At 39.9% G+C, this 22,471-nt stretch overlaps 1 protein-coding gene across 4 annotated transcripts in view; it reads right to left on the bottom strand.

The window, feature by feature from the left end:
• chd7 (chromodomain helicase DNA binding protein 7) overlaps positions 1-22,471 on the bottom strand; it is a 78,653-nt gene that overhangs the window by 33,300 nt on the left and 22,882 nt on the right. For all 4 annotated transcript variants that reach the window (XM_088642369.1, XM_088642366.1, XM_088642368.1 and 1 more), the window contains exon 3: positions 4,772-5,151. In XM_088642369.1, coding sequence (XP_088498495.1) covers positions 4,772-5,151 — 380 coding nt within the window. The remainder of the gene's footprint in view (positions 1-4,771; positions 5,152-22,471) is intronic.

The following is a 22,471-nucleotide window of genomic DNA, read 5'->3' on the forward strand; positions in this document are numbered from 1 at the left end:
ATTAGGCCACCTAAATTATGAGTTCAAGGTACAGCCCCACAGTAAATCTTCAAAGCTTGCTACAAAAAAACACTGGCAAACTATTGCAGCAATTGTTGGGAAATTATCAGAATTTGGATCCTCTATGCCAAAACTACAGACTACGATGAAGAAAGCAGGGCATCAGGTTCTAAAGTCTGCTTACTTGCATTGCAGATTGAGGTGTGGTGTGACAGGAGCCTATTTATGGAGATATAATAAAGTCACAGCACACAGTCACAGTGGGAGTTCAGATGTGAGGCTACAAAATCCACAAAACAGTCAAAAATGTGACGCTCAAATGCAGGACCAATAACGCCTCATTGTTTTACGGCAAAGACTGCAACGCAAGCCAATGGTATAAAAGCCATTCATAAAGATTGTGACTTATGTAATTTAGTACCTGTGTAACTTAGTGGATGAAACCACTTGAAGAGGCACAAGGCAATGAAAGAGCACATGGTGAGCTACAGTGTTGCTAAGAAATTGAGTTTCACATTTCTGAAGTCATTAGCAAGTCTGTTGAAGTTATTACTTAATGGGAATGTCTTTTACTACCTCTAAAACATCACATGAAAAAAAATCAATTATAGTTTTTAAGCATAACCCATTTTATACCCAATAAAAGCTTGGCAGAATTCACCTGGGTTGCCATAGAAATGGAGGGCAGAGTTTACATTTGCATGTGGTCTATAGCTAATTTATATTCCCTTACACGGCTTCTTGCGTTGAGCCACTGTCTGCCTTTTGCCGCAGTTTGAATGTTAGTGCTACATCCGTGTTTTCAGAACTTGACAGGATTCCATTTTCAAAAACCATGGGAAATGGAAAATTAACTTCAGATGTCTGAAATGTTGAAACTCTCGTGGTAACAGTTGTTCAAATTTAAAAATTATGAACATCTGTCTATAGTTTATATAATTTGAGTTCTATGAATAAATCTCACCAATGTCTGCTCTCCAGGCACTGAGCACAATGAATGCCGGTTCTGCTGGGCATTACTTCATTCTGTATAATTGATAACATTTTTATTTTCAGTACAGTAGCAATGATGAATCCATGTCCCCATTCAAAATGAAATAACACATTGAACTATAGGAGACTGTTACTCCTATTTAGTTTTAGGTCATGGATTGGGTTTTATTTTTCTTCAATAGCCAAATGAAAATTCAAATGTGAGTTGACATTTTTTACCGGACTGTACATGCAGAAGTGTTCCTTGTGCTATATTTCAACTTAGTCTATCATCTTTACTGTAAGTCGCCCTGGACAAGGACATCTGCTAAGCAAATCAAATACAAACCAGGTGAGCACACTTGATTCCACATCTAGATAAACAGAAGCTGTTTTCCCCCTGTACTTGAACTATACAGTCGTATATCCTGAAAGCTCCAGAGTTCTTTTTCTGCCCTGGAAATGATAAAGGGTATTAGCAGGGCTATTTAAGAACCAACGAAGGTACAGAGGTGAAGGTGGCAGGGAATTGGAAATTATGCAGCCAGATCACCAAATTGTTGTACTAATAGATTTGTACAGTAATTATTTTGCATAATCATGAAGCACAGGACAAAGTGTTAAGTTGCACATTACATGTCGGTTAATACAAATTTGAATATTGGTCACATTTTATTGACCTATGTAAAGCACTTACCCACTAGGAGCCAGACAAACACTAATATTTGGCTTTTAACTGTAAGCCAAACAATGTGGGGGGTGGAATACCAGTAGAGAGGTGTGACTGAAAGTTGCCTCAAGCCACGGTCAGGCACAAGTTCATTTTTGTTTCCTGACTGTTGAATGCACAAATCAGTCTGACAGAGGTGCAACAAAAACACAAGACCTGCAATGGATGCACACTTACATCTAAGTAATTCAATCTCGCATAAACCTGTATCACTTCATATAATAGCTATGTAAACCACAGAGCTTTGCCAAAGCTGGAGGAATGTGGATGATCAATCACTAATATCCGCCTTGCTATGTACATTTCATACCATCTAGAGAACCAAGAAAATTCTAAAATAATTTTCATTTTTTGGGGAAAAAATTGAGACAAAGCCATATCCCGCAAAACGCAGACAAGACTGGAAGCCGATTGCCAATCTTTGACACTACTATCTTGGCACCGGTAAAATCGGAGCTGATATTTGGATATATGAATTCTGAACAAATATTTATATTTAAGATTATATCAAAAATGAAAATTTAACTTTTCCCATCAAAATGCTTTTCTATAGAATCACCAATTGTGTATTATATACTGACCCAATTTGGAATTCCCAGCTGTCTACATCTGGGCTGAAAGGGACAACCCCTGTACTTGAGGTGAGGAAACTACAGCCTACAGGCTCAATCCAGTCTGTTTTTTAATTTCATCCATTCCACGGGGAGCATTTCTATGAATATATATACACATTATGAATTTAATAAACGTAGCTGTATGCTGATGTAGTTTGGGAGGATAAAAAAAAATTGGAGTTCCAGCTACATGCTTACTTTATAAACGGCTACTGGAAGGGAAAGGATTTGAGTGTTTTTAATGTACATTGATGCTTTTTTGTCAGGGAAAAATGCAAGATTTATTTGAGAAGCAAAATACAATCTAGAAATACAACAGTCTCAGTATGGATTTAGATGCAAAAATCAAAGCCCTCAAAAAGCCTACACAAGCAGCAAGTGACTTTCAAAAGATCGTGAAAGGAGATGGACATTGTTTTACAAGACGTCTATATGGCAAGTGAACTTATCACAAACAACTTCGGACTTATTCAGAAGGACAAGTCGTAAAAAAAGTGCATCTCTGCCTCTGCGGCTTTACAAGCTCCTGAGAAACACACATGTTTAAGTGTGATCTGATCACACTGGACAGTATCACAAATTGGTGAAATAGTGCAGGATATTGAAATGTTTGAAGAGTCTGCCTCTAACTGCGAGGTGTACTCTCTGCCTATTGATGAGACAATGGACACAAATACTGCTAGATCTCTTTGTAGGCACCAATGAATATCCCATCTTGAGAAGACCTATCATAAAATACTACAAACTGCTGCAAGCAGGACTTTTCAAGATTTGCTCTTGGAAAGAGACTGCCCGCATGCCAGACTACTGGAGGACAATTTGGAAGACCTGTCGCAAGTAGTACCATAGTTTGTCCTGACTCCCAATCAGAGAACCCGTTCCCTTCCAGTGCCCTGTAATCACACAGAAGAGACGATAGGCAAACTCCTCCCACCTGCCCTCCCACGGAGCCAATCACCTTCTGACATGGCAGGCACTCCTGCAGGTTCACTACCGACTGCACAAGCAGTCTGTTGCTCACAGACTTCACAGCCAGCCTGCTGGTGCCCAAGACGACACAGAGGTAGCCATTTCACCAGCAGCCAAGAGCTGCACTGTGGCCGACTCAGCCTAACCCTGCCCTCGGCATGCTTACTTCAATTGTGCCAACTGTGCACTGCCACACGGGGAGTTCTAGTCACAGGGGGAGAGCAGCATAATCCAGGTTTGAACTTTTTGAAAGTTTCAAATTGAAACCGGGCCCTAAATATGTAGGAGCAAGATGCTGAAATGACAGAATCCCAATTGAAAATCTCATGATTTTTATGCAATGTAAAATCAAAACTGATCAGATGCAGTGTGTACAGCGGACCTTGAAAATAAACTAAGACATAAAATATAAAGCCACCAAGCCTTGAAAGTGTAAATGTATTAGAATTAGATTCTGCTAAGATTTAATGGTGAGTCTGTTCTAAATTTTACTCAGCTGCAGATGTCCTGTTGTCCAAAAGACAGTCTATCCATTATGCAAGGGAGGTGCAAAAGACTGTACTGACACGCTGCCAAGTACCATTAGAGAAGGTCACTTCTTGAAATACAAATTAACACAACAAATATAGCTGCAAGTAGAGATTTGATGTAGCTTTGCCACTGACCTTTAGGTGAGGTCAAAGACAAGGACATTTTATGATGGAGTACATGGTTTCCTATATATGTACTATAATCATGACCTAAATGTGGTCTAAGATACAGAGAATATCTTGCATCTTTACAAAATGGCCAGAGGTCACAGGCAAGGTCATGTACACCAGGAAACTAGGCTTTCTGAGTGTCCTCTAGTAACCATGAAGATTTTTTTCATTTAACCAGGACAGGTCAAAGGCTTTGCCTGCCAAACCATGTGACCCGTTAACCATATTCACTTGTGGATTTCTATAGGCTACCAAGCTTTCTTCTAATTGATCAAGTTTCCCTAGAGTTTTTTTCTAGGGATAGGGTTTTGTAAGCATATGGAAATACCAGGGAAAATTGTTACCTGGCCCCCTAAATATAAATGAGACATTATGTATAAATTATAAACATGTAAAAAATTTGAATTTACCCATTTTTGAACAAGTGCTATTCTCTCAATATGTAATGAAACATTTCAGGAGCTGGGGGCATGCTATTCGCCCTTGTTGACTACAACCTTAAGCTGTTTTTCTAGTGATATCCCCTTTATTGAATCAACCTTTTATTTAAAAGTAAAATATCCCAGGAAGATAAACTACATTTGTAATAAAAAGGAGATAAAATTGGTAAAGGAGATAAAAAGCTCAAGACAAGTGGTTTCTCTTGCAAAAGAGGGGGATTCCCCAATTGTAACAGGAAAGGTGAGTATAACCACTCACATCTGCTTGTGAACAGAAGCACTTGAACTATACAGGACTGTTCTGCTATGCGTTCCTCCAGTTTCTAAAATCACATGCTTGCCTACCTGACTTTTGGGGTGCTCTTTGCTTTCGGCGTGGTCGTTTTGACTTTCTTCTCCTTGGGCTCTTTTGGCGTCTTGGGTGTTTTCGGTGTTTTGGGCGGCTTGGGTTCCTTCGGCTCCTTCTTCTCCTTTGGCTTCTTCTTTTTCTTCTTCTCCTCCGGCTGTTCTGCGGCCGGGTTCTTCAGGGGGTCTACACAGCCCTCTGGCCCTGCTTCGCCCCCGCCCTCCCCGGGACTGGCTTTTACTTTCTTCTTCTTTTTCTTCTTCTGCTTCTGGTCCCCTCCCGCCTGTTGCTCATCGCAGGTGGCCAGCTGGGAGTTGGGGCCTGCGGCGTGCGTCTTGTCGGACGCTGGCAAGTCAAGCGATGGATCTGACGGGGAAGGCTGAAAAACATGATGTGAAGGAATTGAACACAAACGTTCGATCGGTAAAGACTTAGCCCAGAGACAAGTCTGTGTAGGAAGATTGGTTACAAAGGTTACATTGGTTACAAATCAGTATGATTTGGTTTAAACAGGCCAAAATGGTGAAAAGTCTTGTTCCACTTCTGTTTAAGGCATTAGGTAGCTGCAGTCAAGTAAATACCCTTTAGGCGAAAACTTTATTTTTTGCCATCCCTATCAGACTTATATCTCTACATACAAAAACTCCTGTGTGGCTCAACTGCTTAGGGCCTACAGTCCAGGAACACTTCATGCAAATCTGGACTTCGATGAACCGGTTGTCACTGGGATTTCTAGTGGCAGCACACTATTGATCAAGGGTGTGAAGTTGGCCAGGGCTGCTCCAGCATGCAATGCAATTAAGACCCCTGAGGCTTGCTGGGTATATTGAGCTTGTAAGGCAATCAATGGGATCTGTGCTAGTTTGGATGCTTAACGCTGCTCTGCAAAATGGAAAAACAGCAGATGATGACAGCATATTCTGGATGAGGCCTGCATGCAGTGCACATCTCTCCCCTGTGCTGGCAAGAAAGATGGAGCCATAAGCCAAGTTCGCTGCTGATTCCAGAACTTCTCTGGATGTAATGGGCTAGTCCACATTTTTATAAATAGAAAACTAAATTTGTTAAATCCACAGAAACGTGACGTAAACGGGAAGAATGCTCCTGCCGCTTTAAGAACTGCGGCACTGTAAAGGGTGGGGGATGCAGGGACAAGGGAAAAAAATTCCCACAATCCTCCCCTGGCTTCCACATGGCATTTCTGCACCTACAGGACCGTAGGAGGAAGAGCGTTTTTACCACGCTCAATGGATGTCGCTTTTCTTTTTGCAGCTAATCCAGTTTAACTAAGAGACGTGTGTGTTCAAATCAAGGGTACTCAAACTAAAAAAGAGTGAGGAAACTTAAGACAATAGATACAGATTACAGTGCACAAAATGTGCGTAAGGGCAAGTAAGAGCCAATTCTCACTGGTTGCTTAACTAAAAAGAGTACATGGGCTATACCCTATGCCATAAAGGCCACAAAATCGGGAAAAATGTGAAATTATGTAGATAAATCTTCTGGAAACCTGCAACTTTTTAAATCCATCACTATCATTTATATTAAGTCTCTGTTGAATCAAAGTGTAGATAAAGTGGCATACATAATTCCAGCAACAATACCCTGAGATGGAAGAGACTTCTTAAAAAAACATCTGAAACGAACTACATTACAGATTTTAATAATGTCAAATCAAATTTACAACAGTAGAACTGTCTAAATGCCTCCCTCATACGCACTCAGAAGGACATACTGAGGGTGTAGCTTTATAGTGTGTGAATAACTTGGAGAGCTTTATTTCACTACGATACTTTTTAAAAAGTCTTGAAAGAGGGGCGAGAACCCTTTAAAAAAAAGGAAACTTTGGTTTCCTGTGAAAAATCGCATGCCCTCCAACACTGCTCCATATTTTTTTTTAAGTTTAACACTGCATAACAGACTCATGATCGGCTGTTTCATTTACCTAAACACATATAACTATTACACTTACTTCAGACGTGACGGCACTTCACCTTTCTTTTCTCCACCCACTGACTTAACTCAGAAAAACTCCACCAGATCACTACTTCACCTCACTAATCATTTCAAGTAGTCTCATGGGTTGAAGTTTCACTTGACAAGTCAATAGAAAAAGTCAAGTCCATACGCTGAAGAGCTGACTGACTCAGCAGCCCAGAGCTTTCCCCGGGCTCTGTAAAGTGAACTAGGACCCCTTTCAGACTTGTTAGGTCAGTTATCGGCTGTTTCAAATGTAGGTCAGCTTTTTTTAACCATTCCCACTTGAGAATTAAGGTAGCCTAGTGTTCATATGTGACTGAAAAGCAGGGTTTAAAATATGGCACACTTTTTCTGAAAATGAAACCAGGGTTTGTGCATGTAAAAATACAGGACAGGAAGCACCTGTACAGAAAAATACACAATTCTCATAATACTGACAAGAAATAATCCATTACTGCTTTAAATCCTAATTTACTTGCTTTTACACGGTTCAAAGCTAAATGCAGTTTACACATTTTTCCTTTAAAGTCTGCAGTGCTTATGAACCTCACTCGAAATTGACATTCAGCAACAACTAGCTGTCTTATGCCAATTGGAACAAAACTGAATCGGTCTGCATATGCTGAGGTTCTATGTCACATTATAGAGGTTTACCATCTAGCAATATGTATAACTCACTTGAGGGTTGAAAGCCCTGTTTACCGCTTCGAGACAATACTGTTACACCACGGCACTAATGTACATTCATTTTCTAGAAGTTACCATTCCAAGTGTGCGATAAACCCTAACGAATGATCCATACTTCCCCAACTCTCTGAGAAGAAAGGTTGTGTGGAGAATGGAAAATGTACTTCATATGGAACAAGTTACCCAGCCCTGGTTGAGGCTAATACTTTGGCTTCCTTCATGAAACAGCTGGACAAGATGCTCGGATCAATAAGCTCAAGACTGCTGAACGGGCCAGGTGGCCTGCCCTGATTTGAACTGATAGAGTTGGAATACAGCACCATTTGAGAAAAACTGGAAGCTGCCCTTAAGCAAGAATCTCACAGGGAAAACATGAAGGAGCTGCACAGCTTCTACTGCCAAACGAAAAAAACTTCTCAAAATTGTTCAGGACAACCTATCCATGCAGTTTGCAGATGGTTTTGGACAACTTTGGTTTCCACAACATGCCGAAGCAGTCGGTGGAAAACACCTACTGATAACTTCACAGGAAAAACGCCCAGCCCTTCACAAGAGGAAAGATTCTTAGTCATTTGAAACATAAGCAGTTTCCGACCACCAAGTGATTTTCAATAAGTGATTTTGTAATGTGTGATAGAACTACACAAACTATTTTAAATGACAAAACTGCTGAGTATTTCCACAATCCTTAAAAATAAACCTATGGCTCAAGACGTGGAAGACTGTTCCTTTATTTTATTAAAAGACACTGAACTTGTCAATTGAAGCGCTGTGTACTTTCCGGGTGTTACAGCGACTTTGAGTTCGGGCGCAGGCTGGCACCTACACATTCCAGCAGTAATCGGATACGAAAAGGCCGCCCAGGACCAGCCATGCACTCGCGTATAAATTAGGCTGGTCCTGGTGCAGCAATTGCTGACCCTGGGAAGGGTCAAAGGGGCGACTTAAATTTAGGCCGGCACAGGGCTTCCTTTTCATTTTGGGTGCCTCCACACGTGAGAAAAAGCAGCCCTGGGGCAGCTCAAGGCCACCCTAAATCGCTCAAGAGCAAGGGGTCCTGGTGTACACGACACTCCTCTGACTGGGGGCACCACATGGCCGCCCCAGTAACAGAGGAACTTGCAATGCAGCAGGACGGACTTCGCAAGAGAGCTCCACCGGGGTACACCACCTTCACAGGCCAGCTACTGGGTCAAAAGGGCTATGCTGGTCAGCTCGGTGACAAGGTGGTGGCACTCCCAGCCGCTTAAACGGATACAGGAAAAAGTAGAGTAACTTTTACATTTCGAAATAAAAGGGGGAAATAAAAAAAAGGTTATTTCACCCTTCAAATAGGAAGCTGGGGCAGATAAACCATCACACTCTCTCCTTCTAATTAAACTGCATAGAAAACCACTGTGCTATGGAAGCCAACTTACGCTCATGTCTCTGCTTGGCTTGCACTGCAGTCACTCATTCAAACCCAAACCCCAGCACCACCAGTCAATACAGGATGACAGTTTCAGCAGCTTTGTCAGTTCAAAATCCACTTGCGGCAGCTAATTTTCAGCCTTCTGATCCAGGGACCACAACCATTTCCTGAAGGATCCCTGGGATTCGGCCTCAGCAGCAGCTAGTTGGCTCCAGACAGCCATGACCCTGTGATAAGAAATGCCTTACAATTCTGCACTCCCTTGCAATTTCTCCTTTATTGCATTCTTGAGCATGAAGTTTTCCAATAGATAGAATTTCTCAACACCATTCTGGCTGTGAAATACAATCACCACTTTATGTAGCGGTTGTATTCCTGAACCTGCTACGTAACCCAAATTCTGTGTAAGTTTCAATACATATTAAGGCTAACACCCAGGGTAGACCTAGGCACTTCAAACAGTTTATACTGTACAGAAAATTACAATATCTATAAGATTAAAAAATTGCATAAAAAGTAAGCAATTGTTGCATTTTATAGGGCTTGATACTGTGCGTAGAATTACAGGCAGATTGTTTCCCCCGGAACGTTCTACTGTCGAGAGGAAATGCTTTTGTACGTAATGGTCCTAACATCTATGACACAGCTAAGCATTGTGGACAACAACGCAACACGTTTGCATGCAAAATTTCATGTATATATGGTAATTATTATTGTACATTAGAAAACTGACAAGAGAAATATGACTTATCGTAGAATTAATGTAATATTTAATAGCATTGCCTTTCATCAATTAAGGCATGTGCCTGTTTGATCTGCTATCCAGAAAATTAAAGGTTTCTCCGTTTCCTCTTGGGTTAGTGATAACAGTTGATTTCAGGCGGGCAGGTCCAGTATTTGTTTGGTGTTTCGCAGTGGTATTCACTATGGAAACTTTGACAATTCACCTCCAGATTTCATATCTACTTATTATATCCATTTTTGTTTCTAGCGTAACCTTTCTACCCTGCTTCTTCACTTCACATCAGATTCGCGTCTGCTGGCCATGGTCTGAGCAAATTCAGAAGAAAAACTAAAATCCCTGCGCTACAAAGAACAGCGCTGATTACAGCACAGGCTGAGAGTGTTCTTGCACTGCACAGCTGTGCTGCTCAAGAGTAAGAAGTTTTGAGTTTGTGTGCTATAAACGATTATATGTGTCTGAGAATTATTTTTAAGGGGGTTATTACAAGTACATACGACTACTATGCATACGACTACTAAGTTTCCTCAGTCTCATACATAACGTTCCAGGACTGAAGACTTCCAGATCCTTTTACTTGTGTACGACATTCCTTTTGGACCAGGAATTATTCCCATTACTCCCCTCTGAACTCAGTAATAATCCCTGGATATAGTATTCTACCAGTTCTACTGGTGTTCTTACCTTTGCTATCTTTAACATTTCCTCCCCTTCCACTTCGTGAACTATGAAAGCAGTCTTCTTACAATAACATTAAAAAACATGGGCTTATTTGTTGAAACAACTGCACTGGAAATGTTAAATACAGGGACTGGCAATCGGCAAAAAATGAAATGACACTCTTGCAAATTGGCAAGAACAGAAACGTTGATAAGCTAGAGTTCATAACACAAATGTGATTGTGATGTTTGCAAATTGAGCTGGATAAAGTTCCTAAATACACAATGGAATGCGTGAGTCTGCTGCATAAATTCTCTCTCAAAGCTAAAATAATGACAGAGCAGAATAAAGTAATTAGTACTGAAACGTACAAATACATGACAACCAAAGCTTTAGGATCATTCCATATTTGTGCACACAACCTATGATGTTTTAAAAGCCTGTCTGTAAGAAAATCATGCGGTGATCATTTGCTTTTGTACATTTTGGCTTGGTACCCGGTGGTATTTCGAACTGTTAAACTGCTCGGATATGCAAAGAAAGTTATATATGTTGTCCAGTTACATATCTGACAAATGAACTATTTTGGGTCTATATCTGTTTTTCCAAAAGGAATGGCTTCAGCGAAGGCTCCTCAGAATTCTACTACATACAAATATTTGCTTATGAGAGGCCACTCAGCCCATCGAACCTGTTCGGCAGTTAGCAGCGAATTGATCCAAGGATCTCATCCAGCTGATTCTGGAAAGAAGCCGTAATTATCAGCTTCAACATGGCTGTGTAGTTTATTCCAGATCCCCACTACCCAGAAGGGTCCCATACTTCCGCCACCTTGACTTAACTGTCCACAACATTTCTAAACAAATGACCTAACTTGCTCGATTTCAGTTTCGTCAGCACCGCGGCAGAAAGATGCCATGCAAGCCCCCTCACCTAAGCTTCGTGGATAGTCTCCCCAGAACTAAGTTTAGGATGGGCGGGGAGAGGAGCAGACAACCGCAGCTTATGGGATGGATTATGAGGAGGAGTAAAGAACTACCCATCAGAATTTGGACTTCTCTGGCTACTGCGGCTCGTCTGCAGACTTGTTTCTTTTCCCAGCGTGTCTCCAGTGAATTTCTCCCCGAGGTATTTGAATGCATTTAAAGTAGTAGGTTATGTAGCAGCAATTTGCACACAAGGAATAACCCCCTTTTGACAACTTCACAATGAATTTTGAAATTTCACCTTTAAACCAGGTTTATGCGCGTAAGATGAAAGAGCTGACAAGACAGTTGTTCCAAAGATCCCGGGAGAGTGCCAGGAATGTTTTAGATAATGATTAATGACTACACTAGAAGAGATCCAAACATTTTGGAAATCGCCTCTCAAAAACTCGTGGCTCTTCCTAACAGCCATCTGGTACCTTTGCAAAAACTCACTTGATATTAAATACTCATGAGACAAGATAGAATTTTTAAGTACTACTGTAAAAGCAGCTTATAAATTGATTTTAGAATCACGTGTTCAGGTTTATTTTAAGCAGCCGTTTGACAACTTAAAACTGTAAAAGTATGACGTACTGCATGTAAAACACAACTATCTGGTGAACGTACAATATCTTAATTCCTGTAGGCCCCTACTGAAGCTCTGTATCTAATTTTAACTCAAATACATAAAAAGTATCCAAAAAATGGCACAACTGAGCTGCTTAAGTACACCATTTCCATCCCAATTAGAAGCGTGCTCTAAACTTGCCGCTTCTGAGTCTAATTCGCTTTGCCCTCCAAAATGCCACACACTTCCTCTTCTCACCACAATAAGCACACTGTAACACTTAGTACCCTGTACAAACTAAGCATTGTACAAAAGCACAGAGAAGAAAGTTAAAATGTGGTAGGTCATTTGTGATCTGACTGGCGATTCAGTGTGTATAAGACAGGAGACCTTTCCTTTAATAATAGCCCAATACAATTGCGTCAGGGAGACTTTAAGCAGCTATCCAGTATGACAAAACAAACATTTTTAGATATACAATGTTATTTTAAAAGCAGCTTGAAAACATACTTTGGAAACACCAGGTAATCCATTTTCCAAACACTGTGGGTAACAAGTTTTTTATAATTTAGTATAATTATGCTTTAGAATGCACATTTTCTAACGGAGGACTACCTTTCGTTCATTCACCATCTGAAATTTACAGATTATATCAACCACAATTGTCAAACGCATCTGTAATGACCATGTATTCTCCATCATATAAACAGTAAGACATTCAAATGATGTTTTCTGAGGTTTTAATCTCCAACAGATATCAATAAAACTGCAATGTTCCTTTATCCCAATCATTATTCACATTTCAGACTACATTGCTCCTGCTGCTTAAGCACCCCCAGCATGGATAAAGCAGGGAGTACTCAGGTGAGTATTTGTGGTCCAGTGAGAACTATGGAAACTACTGAAAGACATTTGTTAACCAATCAGCATGAAACAACTTCTAGTCTTTGACTTTGTTACTGTAGTGCTTTTCACTGTCCCAAGATCTAAGCAGTCAATCTACACAATGAAAACTCCTGTAGTATGTATTCTACTTACAGGTATCTAAGAAATTGACTCCTACCAACTTCCAACAACCAGTAATTTACTGTGATCGACTTCATAAGCCTTTCTTCACAAATTACGCACGTTTAAAGAGTCAAAATTGTAAGCAACCTCAATTACACAATCTTCAATCACCTGAAACTGCAGTAGATTTAACTAAATTTAACCAAAAAATAGTGATCTCTGAAAACAGTCAATGCCAGGTATTTAACAAGCTTCCTAAACCAATCAACATGCAATTCAGATTGCAACAATATCACTTTTATAAGCACTAGTATGGTTTCCTTTGCTAGCACTGACAAAGGCAGGTGGGTGTGTTGAAGCATCTATGTCTAATTCTCTCCCAAGTGGGCACAGTAGTTGCTAGAGAGCCGAGTCTTAAAAACAACTGGCAATTCCAAATTGGGTGGGAAGATTTGACCTATAAAAAAAACTTTTCCTAGGTTTGCTTCAAAATAGAATACACTTAAGATTTTAGAGTACAATCTATTGCAAGACAAGACTGGATGAACCCTGGCCAAATCTGTCAGTTTTAGACATGCTGATTCTTAGAAGGTACGCTAGCATAATAACTGAACATCCCCCAGCATTTTAGAAGAAATGTTTCTGCAAATGCAAGACTGACATACAGTTCACAGAATTGTGCTTTCATTAAGAAAATGCACAGTTGGTACAATTTTTCAATTATGTCTTTGCATAATCAAGCATCACAACCACTGCTATTGCCATGGCACATGTGCTCTATGGCCAGCTGGCTGCAACTTCAGTAGCAGATGAACCAATGACTAAACAATAACAAAAAATAAAAGCTATATACATATACTATGACGTCAGTGCCATTCCAATACCAGAATATTTTCATAGGCATCATGTTTCACTGGATTAAATGTGCTTAGACAGGTGCCCTTTATATTTTACTGAACGATAAGTCTTGTGGTAACATCTTTAAGACAAACAAAATGAAAGGAAGTAAATGCTATAAAATGAAGTAAAGAGATCCGATCTTCTCTTACTATTACATTCTTTCATCTCATTGGTGGTGTGCTTTAAATGTAACCTTTCAAAAACCACATCACTGTGGTGCAAAATACATATTTCCTGTAAACAGCTATTTAGACAATTGGGTGCACCTTGAACCAAGACAATGACATGCTCCTGAAAAGTGTGAAAGAAAAAAAAAATGCTACTTATTAAGATGCAACCGGGGTGCAAAGATCTTGGGCAAATGCTGTAGCCTAAACTCCACAAGGTCTTACACTTTATACAGCTGTAATCAACGACAACATGCGTCTTAGACACACTGAAACGCTAATTTGACGGTAGTGCTCCAGCATTCGTGGATCTTGTTAACTTTTAATTTCTCTGCCAGAAAAGGTAACAAGAAAAATGTTTATTCTATAATACCCTAACATTCTCATCACTTAGTCTTTGGCTCCCAGAACATTTTCATAATCTCTGGAAAGTACCTGCTCAATCCTGATTCTGCACTATGAAATAAATCTGAATTAAAGTTGGCAAACTTTTAACTATTTTCATAAGGTTCGTTAATATAATGCTTTCAAAAGCATACTAAAAAAACAATCAGAAAAACCTACACATATCTACTTCTACCACAATCAAGGTGATTGTACCAAATGACCCAACAGAGATAGCGGTGTTAAATAGAGCCTAACTAGCGATGTTTCTAGGAATCTTGCGGTGTAAAACAAGTGTTCCGATACTCATTATTCAGGTAAAAACTAGTCCTTTTTCAACTTGATAGTCATCGCTTCTAACTGCTCTGAGACACACCTGAAGCACAACTAATCATGTATCAACTTCCTCACGTTGAGATAGAATCACTCTTGCCTGCTGTTATAAAAGAGCCCAGATAATGTGGCCAACCATTGCCTTGCATACTCCACACACCTCCACGGTCACTTCAGTAATGTGCTATACAGCCTGGGACCTCATCTGGCTCCTGTACAGCAGCTTAAAAGTAAAATCAGAATGTGTAGACTCAAATGTGTCAGGAAAGATGATTTATGCTTGTGATTTGACAGGTGGCAGCATTTGAAAGATCTAGAGAGATCAAGGAAATGCGAGAATCTTAAAATAAAGATAAAAATATTAATATAAAACTAACATCTACTTTCAGGACAAGCAATGTGATCGAGTTTAATGTATAAGCAGAATCAACAATTAAGAGTACTTGACTAAATAAGGCCTTTAGGAACCTTACAGTTTTCCATGTCATCTAAAGACAACTCAGCACTTGCAACATCTGCAGGGTTCCTACAGCGTGCAGAAAAGCAATGTTAAAATGGGTTTGCTAAGCACTTCATACAGCCAATCATCGAAAACTAATAAGACTTAAAAGACTACTACTCGAAGAAGCAATGGAATGTACTACCGCTTTCATTCATTCGTTATCTGAACTTGTCTAATTTTAACTTAGCTACATTGTGAAAAATCAGAACTTAAAACTTTAACACCTCTTAAAACGTCCTACAGGGAACCAAAATTCTGATAAAAGTTTACCAACAACTTTTTAGTTAAGAGGTATCTGTCTTAACTGAATGCCTCTAGACATTTACAATTTTCATCTTAAAACTAAATCCAACAAACCACAGAGTTGCAGGTTTTAAAGCTCATCTTCACATTTAAACTTGAGGTATCTAAAATACATTTTGCTAAAATATAGATGCCTGCTCAGCCTGGCTCTAGCATTTACAAGCAGCTCAAGTGGTTAAGGTGTAAGGGAACATTAAAGAACAGTCTCGCAAGGAGCTGGGGTTTGACCTCACATCCTTTTCGAGCAGAAGCACATTTCTCACAGGCCCTGGTAAACAGGACAGCACTTGTAACAGACAGGGCAGAGCTCTGCAACACTACAAGAACAAAAGTTCAACAGGATGCAATTCGTATAAATTTTAACATGGCGGTACCCACTGTTAGGTCTCAGGTTAGAATGGGCATATTTTCTAAAATTATTTCAAAGGTTACATAGTTATGACGAGGCATTCAGTCTCGGGCAGGTTCATATCAGAATCCAGTTAATCTGCTTATTATGGACACTGCAATAGGCTTGATACAGCAGCAAAAGCCTCAAAATAAATGGTAAGAGGAGAAAAATGCCCCAGAGTGGCCAAGCGCACAGTGAGCAGACTGCAAATACTTGGCTGCCATGTGGCTGAGTGCTGATCACAAGCAGGGACTGTCAGGCAATGGCCACAGGGGATTCAGGCACAGACTGCAGCTCTGCACACACTAGCTGGGAGGCAAAGCATCAACCTCCAAGAAGGAGAAACATGATCTCCATATACAACGTGCTTTAAAAAAACCCCAGAAGGTGAGAACTGCGCTTTCAAAAGACAGAATTCTTAGAGCAGCTATGGAAACAGGACATTCACAAGGAAGTCCTGTATGATTGGGACTCATCAGAAGCCATAAGATCAGTTCCAGTTCCTTACCAAAACCACTTGTGATGAAAACTAGTCTGTGACATCTTAAAGTTAACTTTGCTAAGAAGGGTGTAAAAAGGGACTGTAAAATGTCCCTGCGGTGAGATTTTCCTAAAATCATTGCAGCATGGCTCCACGCCTGCAATGCATGAGCAGCAGAGCTGTGTACTGTAGCAGTGGTCCCACGGTACACAACACACTCCTCATGAAAATGCGAAAGAGCAGTGGAAGTGGGTGTGCACGATTACTGAATGTCAATCCTGCTAGGAGGCAAAACTACATAAAACCTAAAAACATTTAGACATCCAGCTGTAGCACTGGGATTCTATAACAAACCTATAAGTACCCACATTTAAAAAAAATTGAGATATACATTTTTAAAGCTGACTGTACATAAATTAATCAGCCACAGAATACCACCTAGGTTTCCATGCAAATTTAAATACTGGCATCCCTTCCGTTTGAACTCAATTCATTCTTGTGAGGAGGAATCAATATTCAGCCAACTTTGAAAAAAGTTGCTAAAACATTACACTAAATTGTTTAGATCAATTCTCTGTAAGAGGTTGCATTTATATTTCTTTATTGAAAATTGGACTTCAAAGGGTTGCGCTGATGCAGATTCTCTTGTTGATGCAGAGGACAAAATCATATGCTATAAATGGAGAAAGGCTCCAAATGAGCCCGTACTTTTCAAGACAGTGAAGGTTTCTGATCAAACATTTAAAATACATCACTAGTCAGTTTCATATGTGTCTGCTTTCATGTAGTGGGGGCAGTCAAAACATAAAAAAAACTTCAGAATATATTTACAATTAAGTCAGGCTTACATCTCATTAGGCACAATGGCCAAAGAAAATGTGTAGAAAATGGGAGACCCATAGTAGAATTCCAACAAAACTCTCACTAACCTAATGTTAAGGGGACCAACTTGAATATCAGAAGTGCCTATCAAGTCATGACAGCTATCAGATCACTGTATAACACATGAAAAACAGAAAACATCTGGTGTTCTTCAATGCAAGGTTCATTCCTGAATGAAGATTTCAACAAAATAGGCAGCCATATGAACACATTCTTGGGGGGGGAGCCCGTGTTGGCATACAGGCATGTGCATGAACTCAGACGTCATGAAGCAGAGCCTGAATTTATCTCCGCAGAACGGAGGTCAGAAATTTCCACAGAGGAAGGTCAAGGGCTCTACATCAGTCATGACCACAAGATGAGTTTGCTTGACCGTCCAGTCCCATGAGGTCAAGCAGTCGCAGGGGATTGTTCACATGGTTTTGCAAGTTTTTGCACCTAGCAGCATAGAAAATGCCAACTCAAAATCCTCCTGTGTGAACATGCAGCACCACCTATGAAATGATGTGTATGCACTTTTGGACTCCTGGGACAGGGAACATCTTTGGCATAAAACTTCTAAACCAGATATCCTAAGTGTTTTAATCTATTTTAAACATTTGCGTTTTGCAAAGTCATTTAAGGGATACTGGATTAAAAAGGAAATCTGAAAACACCAATGTTCCAACATTTTGTGACAAAGAACGAGAGTTACCTTCACTTGTAGTCTGGTAAACAGTTCATTGGTTTACAGCATTAAATTCATCATTAGGATACTCATTCACATGTGACAGCAGTTGCTAATATAACGAAATGTGAGGCATTAGACAAGTCTGAAGAGAAACTGAGTGGGAAAAAGGGGCTAGCATAGGCACCAGAGGCAAAAGTTTTGATACAGGCAAAACTGAAGTGTTCAAAATGTAAAAAAGCAAATATTTGGGATTTTAAAACACTTTTTTGAGGCATTGTGGGAGGGAAGGCAGAAGGATGCTCAAGTTCCTGTGTACTGGACCACATCAGGTCTGTTTTGCTACCAACACATCTTAATGGTTAATGAGTCATAAAGCAGTCTGAAAGTGTCACGGTGAAGGAAAAGATAGAGTAGACTGATTTGATAGTAGTAACACTGATTTATCACATTCAACACTTTTCTCCAAAACTAACATTCAAAGCTTTGGAACTATATAATATAACATTTTACATTATATCTCAATGTAAAATAAGTGATGGGCAGTGCAGGCAGCAAAGACATGTGACCACATAAGTGAAAATACAAGTACCAGCCCTGGAAAGGGTTGAGAGCAGCACTAGAATTACCCCTGCTCTAAAACAAATGGCAAACAGGTCAAGAGAACTTTGCTGTAGTCCTAAACAAGAGTGAATTAAAAAAATAAAAATCCTGAAAAGACCATAATGAAAGTATATAAAGGACAGAAATCATGAGGGTGACAAATATACTCCCAACACTAAAAAGCCTGTAAATTACAAAGAAGAAGAAAAGTGTTCAGCCTCTTACCTTCTACCAGGCCTAGTGGGACACAAATGAACATTTTGGTAAGATTCTCTAACTTCTCTCTTCTTAGAAGGTGATCTAATTAAACACAGAACACTGCAAATGTTGTAAATCCCTGCTGGTAAAGCACAGTGGAAAAAAAACTTTCTGCTACTAGGCCAGCTACAGGAACTGGAGATGACCTAAGAAAGGTGTTGAGTGAAATAAAGGTAGCAATGCAGATGTAAATACTGGCCATTTGAACTGTTAATCCTGCTATGGACTCCTGCTTGTGAGGATGAAGCAGTATTCAGAAAAATTCAAAAAGGTAATTAAACAGTGTCAATATATAATTGTCTGCAACACATTCAACTACTACACTTAAGCAGCATTAATACCTTTTAATCCAAAATAAGTGGATTTCAAAAGATTACTCTGGTGTGGACTGTTTTTGCAAATGTTTTTGCATAGCACAAAATAAGTATACGTTGAAAACAGGAAGACTGAATGTTAATCTCAACTAGGTTAAACTGCTAGTCAAGTGACGAACAATTTCTTCTGTTGGTTCCTTCCTGATACTGGGAGATTTGTAATTTAGTCTTATGAAACACTTTGGTATGTGAGATTCTCCTCCAGAGCTCTTCCCCTGTGCATAAACACATTCTAGTACATTTTGCATAATTATCAACAAATAAGGTCTGCTACACCTTGCTGTTTCTTCTAACCAACAACGAATCAGCTCAAATGAAAACTTCAACTAGAAAGTAATCTAACCCAATACCACTATACATTGAAGAAATAAAGGCACAAATGTGAACACCATCGACAGATTGCAAGATTTGTCTAAATGCTGTAAACTGCTGTCTAATGCTGAAAGACTGGGTATATTCTAATTACAATTAAAACATTAAATACCTCTGCTCTTCCCTCATGATAACAGTGCAAAGGGATAATGTGTGATATTTATTGAATATGCAATATTACAAAATCCTAATATTTTAAAACAATTTGTATTTTAATATAGCAATATCCACTTTTCTTGTTGGTTACCATCAATGTTAGTGGTGTCACTGGTACCTTAGAAGTTTAAATTACACTTTTTCTTTGAAAAAATCATCTCACAGGCTTACATACACAGACACTTCATAAATCTTTTAACATTTCTAAACCAAACAACGGCAGAGTAAAAAATATCACAGGAAGCTTGTGCACTGTTAATAAATGACTTTTCGCAGTAACAACGATTATAAATAGAATCATGAAATGCACTTAAAATGTTTAGTCTCTGATTTATAAACTTATGTAAAGACTGAAAGTACAAAATGCAGATACAATTAAGTTTAGATCATTATGTAAATTCAGTACATGCTCTTCACGGATCTGCAAGCACATGCAAAACTTTCCCAGTAGTTGGACTAGTAGTGTCATGGAGGCCTTTCATTGTGTAAATGCTTTTAGTGCTTTTTTTCCTAATTTTATTTTTTTCCCCGTGTTTAGTATTTTACAGGAGGTAAAATCTCCCAGCTCAATGTTGCTGGTAGCTTTTTTTTAAATAGAAAAAATAAGTCTAAGTTGAATAAAATCAGATACTATCAATACTATTCTGCTAATTAAATTAAAAACTAGATCATTGGTATCAATTAGGAATTACAATGGTCCTTGTACAGATCCCTGTGGAACTCCACTAATTACCTCACCCATTTCAACATTCTCCCCTTATCTGTTCTCTATTAAGGCACCTGCCAAAATGTTTGTCACCTGCAATTTGAAAAAGAATCTGAGTAATTTTAACACAACCCTCCAGAAAATCTAAATAACACCATCTTATGTTGTGTATTCATACAACAACTTAGCTAAGCAAGATTAGCCTTCTCTAAATACAGGACTATGTATCTCAATGTTCGCCATCCCAAGACACACTTACATAAATCTAAAGATACTGCGGCACACTGCTCCGCTCCACACACCCACATCAGCGCCCAAAGCACATATTACTACAACAACTTTTCGACATTTAATCAGGGTTTGCCTCTAAGTATACCATTAACTATACTTATCCATTGATGACAGGGTAACAGAGTTCTTGCTCAGATGCTGTTTTTTTGTCCTTCAATCTTGAACTCCCAAACTTCTGTCTTGTGTGTTGTACACACATGTGCGACAAGACACTTTGGGTATTCCACCAAAATAATACATAAACCATCAGGCCATTTTATTTTTTCTCAAGTTTGCAAAATGCCATGATGTACAAAATGTTTGAAAGTGCACCATCTGAGAAAAAGAGCCCTAAGATCTTCTACCACATCGCTATATACCAGAGATAGAACCAAAACACCATTTCTGACACTCATTATTGAAAGGTATTTGCATATTTCTACCCACAGTTATTCAAAAATAGGTTTACTACGAGTCATTTTTAAAATGGGTAAGCATAAAGGAGAATGTTCTAAATATGTTCACTGTTTTTAACAAACATGTTACTTTTTTGGGGATCAGTCCTGAAATGTTTCATGGTCTTCCTAACACTGCGGTGTCATCAACAGCAGATCAGAAGCAGAGCCTTTGACTTCGCACTGTCGCTGTACTTGCTCAGACATGAAGGAGAAAAAAAAGCTGCAATCACCAAACATCCTTTCAGCTTGCTACAATTTCTGCAAAATTCAATTTCCATATTCATACATGCCACATCCACGTGCAAAAAAAGGCACCCAACGTAACACTTTCAAACAACCCGTCAGCGGTGCAGAAAACGCGGGGGAGGCCTAGTGACAAATTCCCCTTTGATGTCACCATAAACCCTTGCTTGGATTCTTCCCTTGAAGTACGAGGTTGCGCAGGGCAGCGAAGCTGTTACTCCACCACTTTGCGCCCTTTGAAACGCCTACTTAAAATCCAGTCTCAGGGTTAGTCAGGTGACAGCCAGGACCTCCGAACGAGCGCGCTTGCCATCAGCGCCTGGTGTTTTATGCAAACGGTGAAGAACAGGCAACAGCCAACAGCTAGGAGGAAGACAATGAGTAGAACAACCACCCCACACCACCCCCAAGCCCCCCTCAAATCAACACCTGAGGTGAAGGGATCACTGGGACAATGTCCCTCCCCAATGCCACTTGTACCACCTCAAATCCATCTTTTCAAACAAAGCCACTTGTTGGCCAAAGGGCAGAAAGGCTCAAGTGCCTATCTCATAATCTCCTCTTTACAAGAAACCATACAGCCCTTTTGTTTTGCAGAGGGGGAAGAAAAGGAGAGGGGGAGGGAGGGGACGCTGGGTCTGAATCAGTCCCCTGAGGTTATAACAGTCCAGAGACAAAATACAATATCGCACACTAATAAGGCCAAAAGCGTACACTCCATTCAAGTGTTCCCTGCAGCTGAAGTAATAGGGGCCTCGTTTTTATTGTACGTTAAAAGCAAAATCCGTAAAGCATGTTAGTCTGCAGAGAAGCTTTATTCCCCAAACTTCCTCTAATGTTGTAACCCCTAGTTCCCCGAGGGATCCGCAGGGGTCAATAAGCAATGTCCAGAGGAAAAAAAATAAAGAAGGCACAGATTAAAAACAAAGTGAAAACCTTAATTTCCCACCCCAGCTCCGGCTTTCCTTGCAATATATAGCACAACGTGAAACTATTTCATCGTGCCCAAATCAGCGGCCATCGCAGTCCACTCCCACAAGCTGTTTTACTGCGACAGCACTAGCAGGGCGGCATGATCCTGCTAATAAGATGGAAAAGTAGTGCCGTCTCCTGCTCCAGTTTAATTTGCTGAAGTGCAGCCCAGGCTGTCGCCTGACCTAGCATATGGAAATGGAGAATTAGCGGGTGGCTGAGCTGGGATTCTCAGGCAGGCTCTCACGCTCCG

Source organism: Lepisosteus platostomus, chromosome 8 (assembly GCF_059453375.1).
Source record: "Lepisosteus platostomus isolate fLepPlt1 chromosome 8, fLepPlt1.hap1, whole genome shotgun sequence".
NCBI classification, from domain to species: Eukaryota; Metazoa; Chordata; class Actinopteri; order Semionotiformes; family Lepisosteidae; genus Lepisosteus; species Lepisosteus platostomus.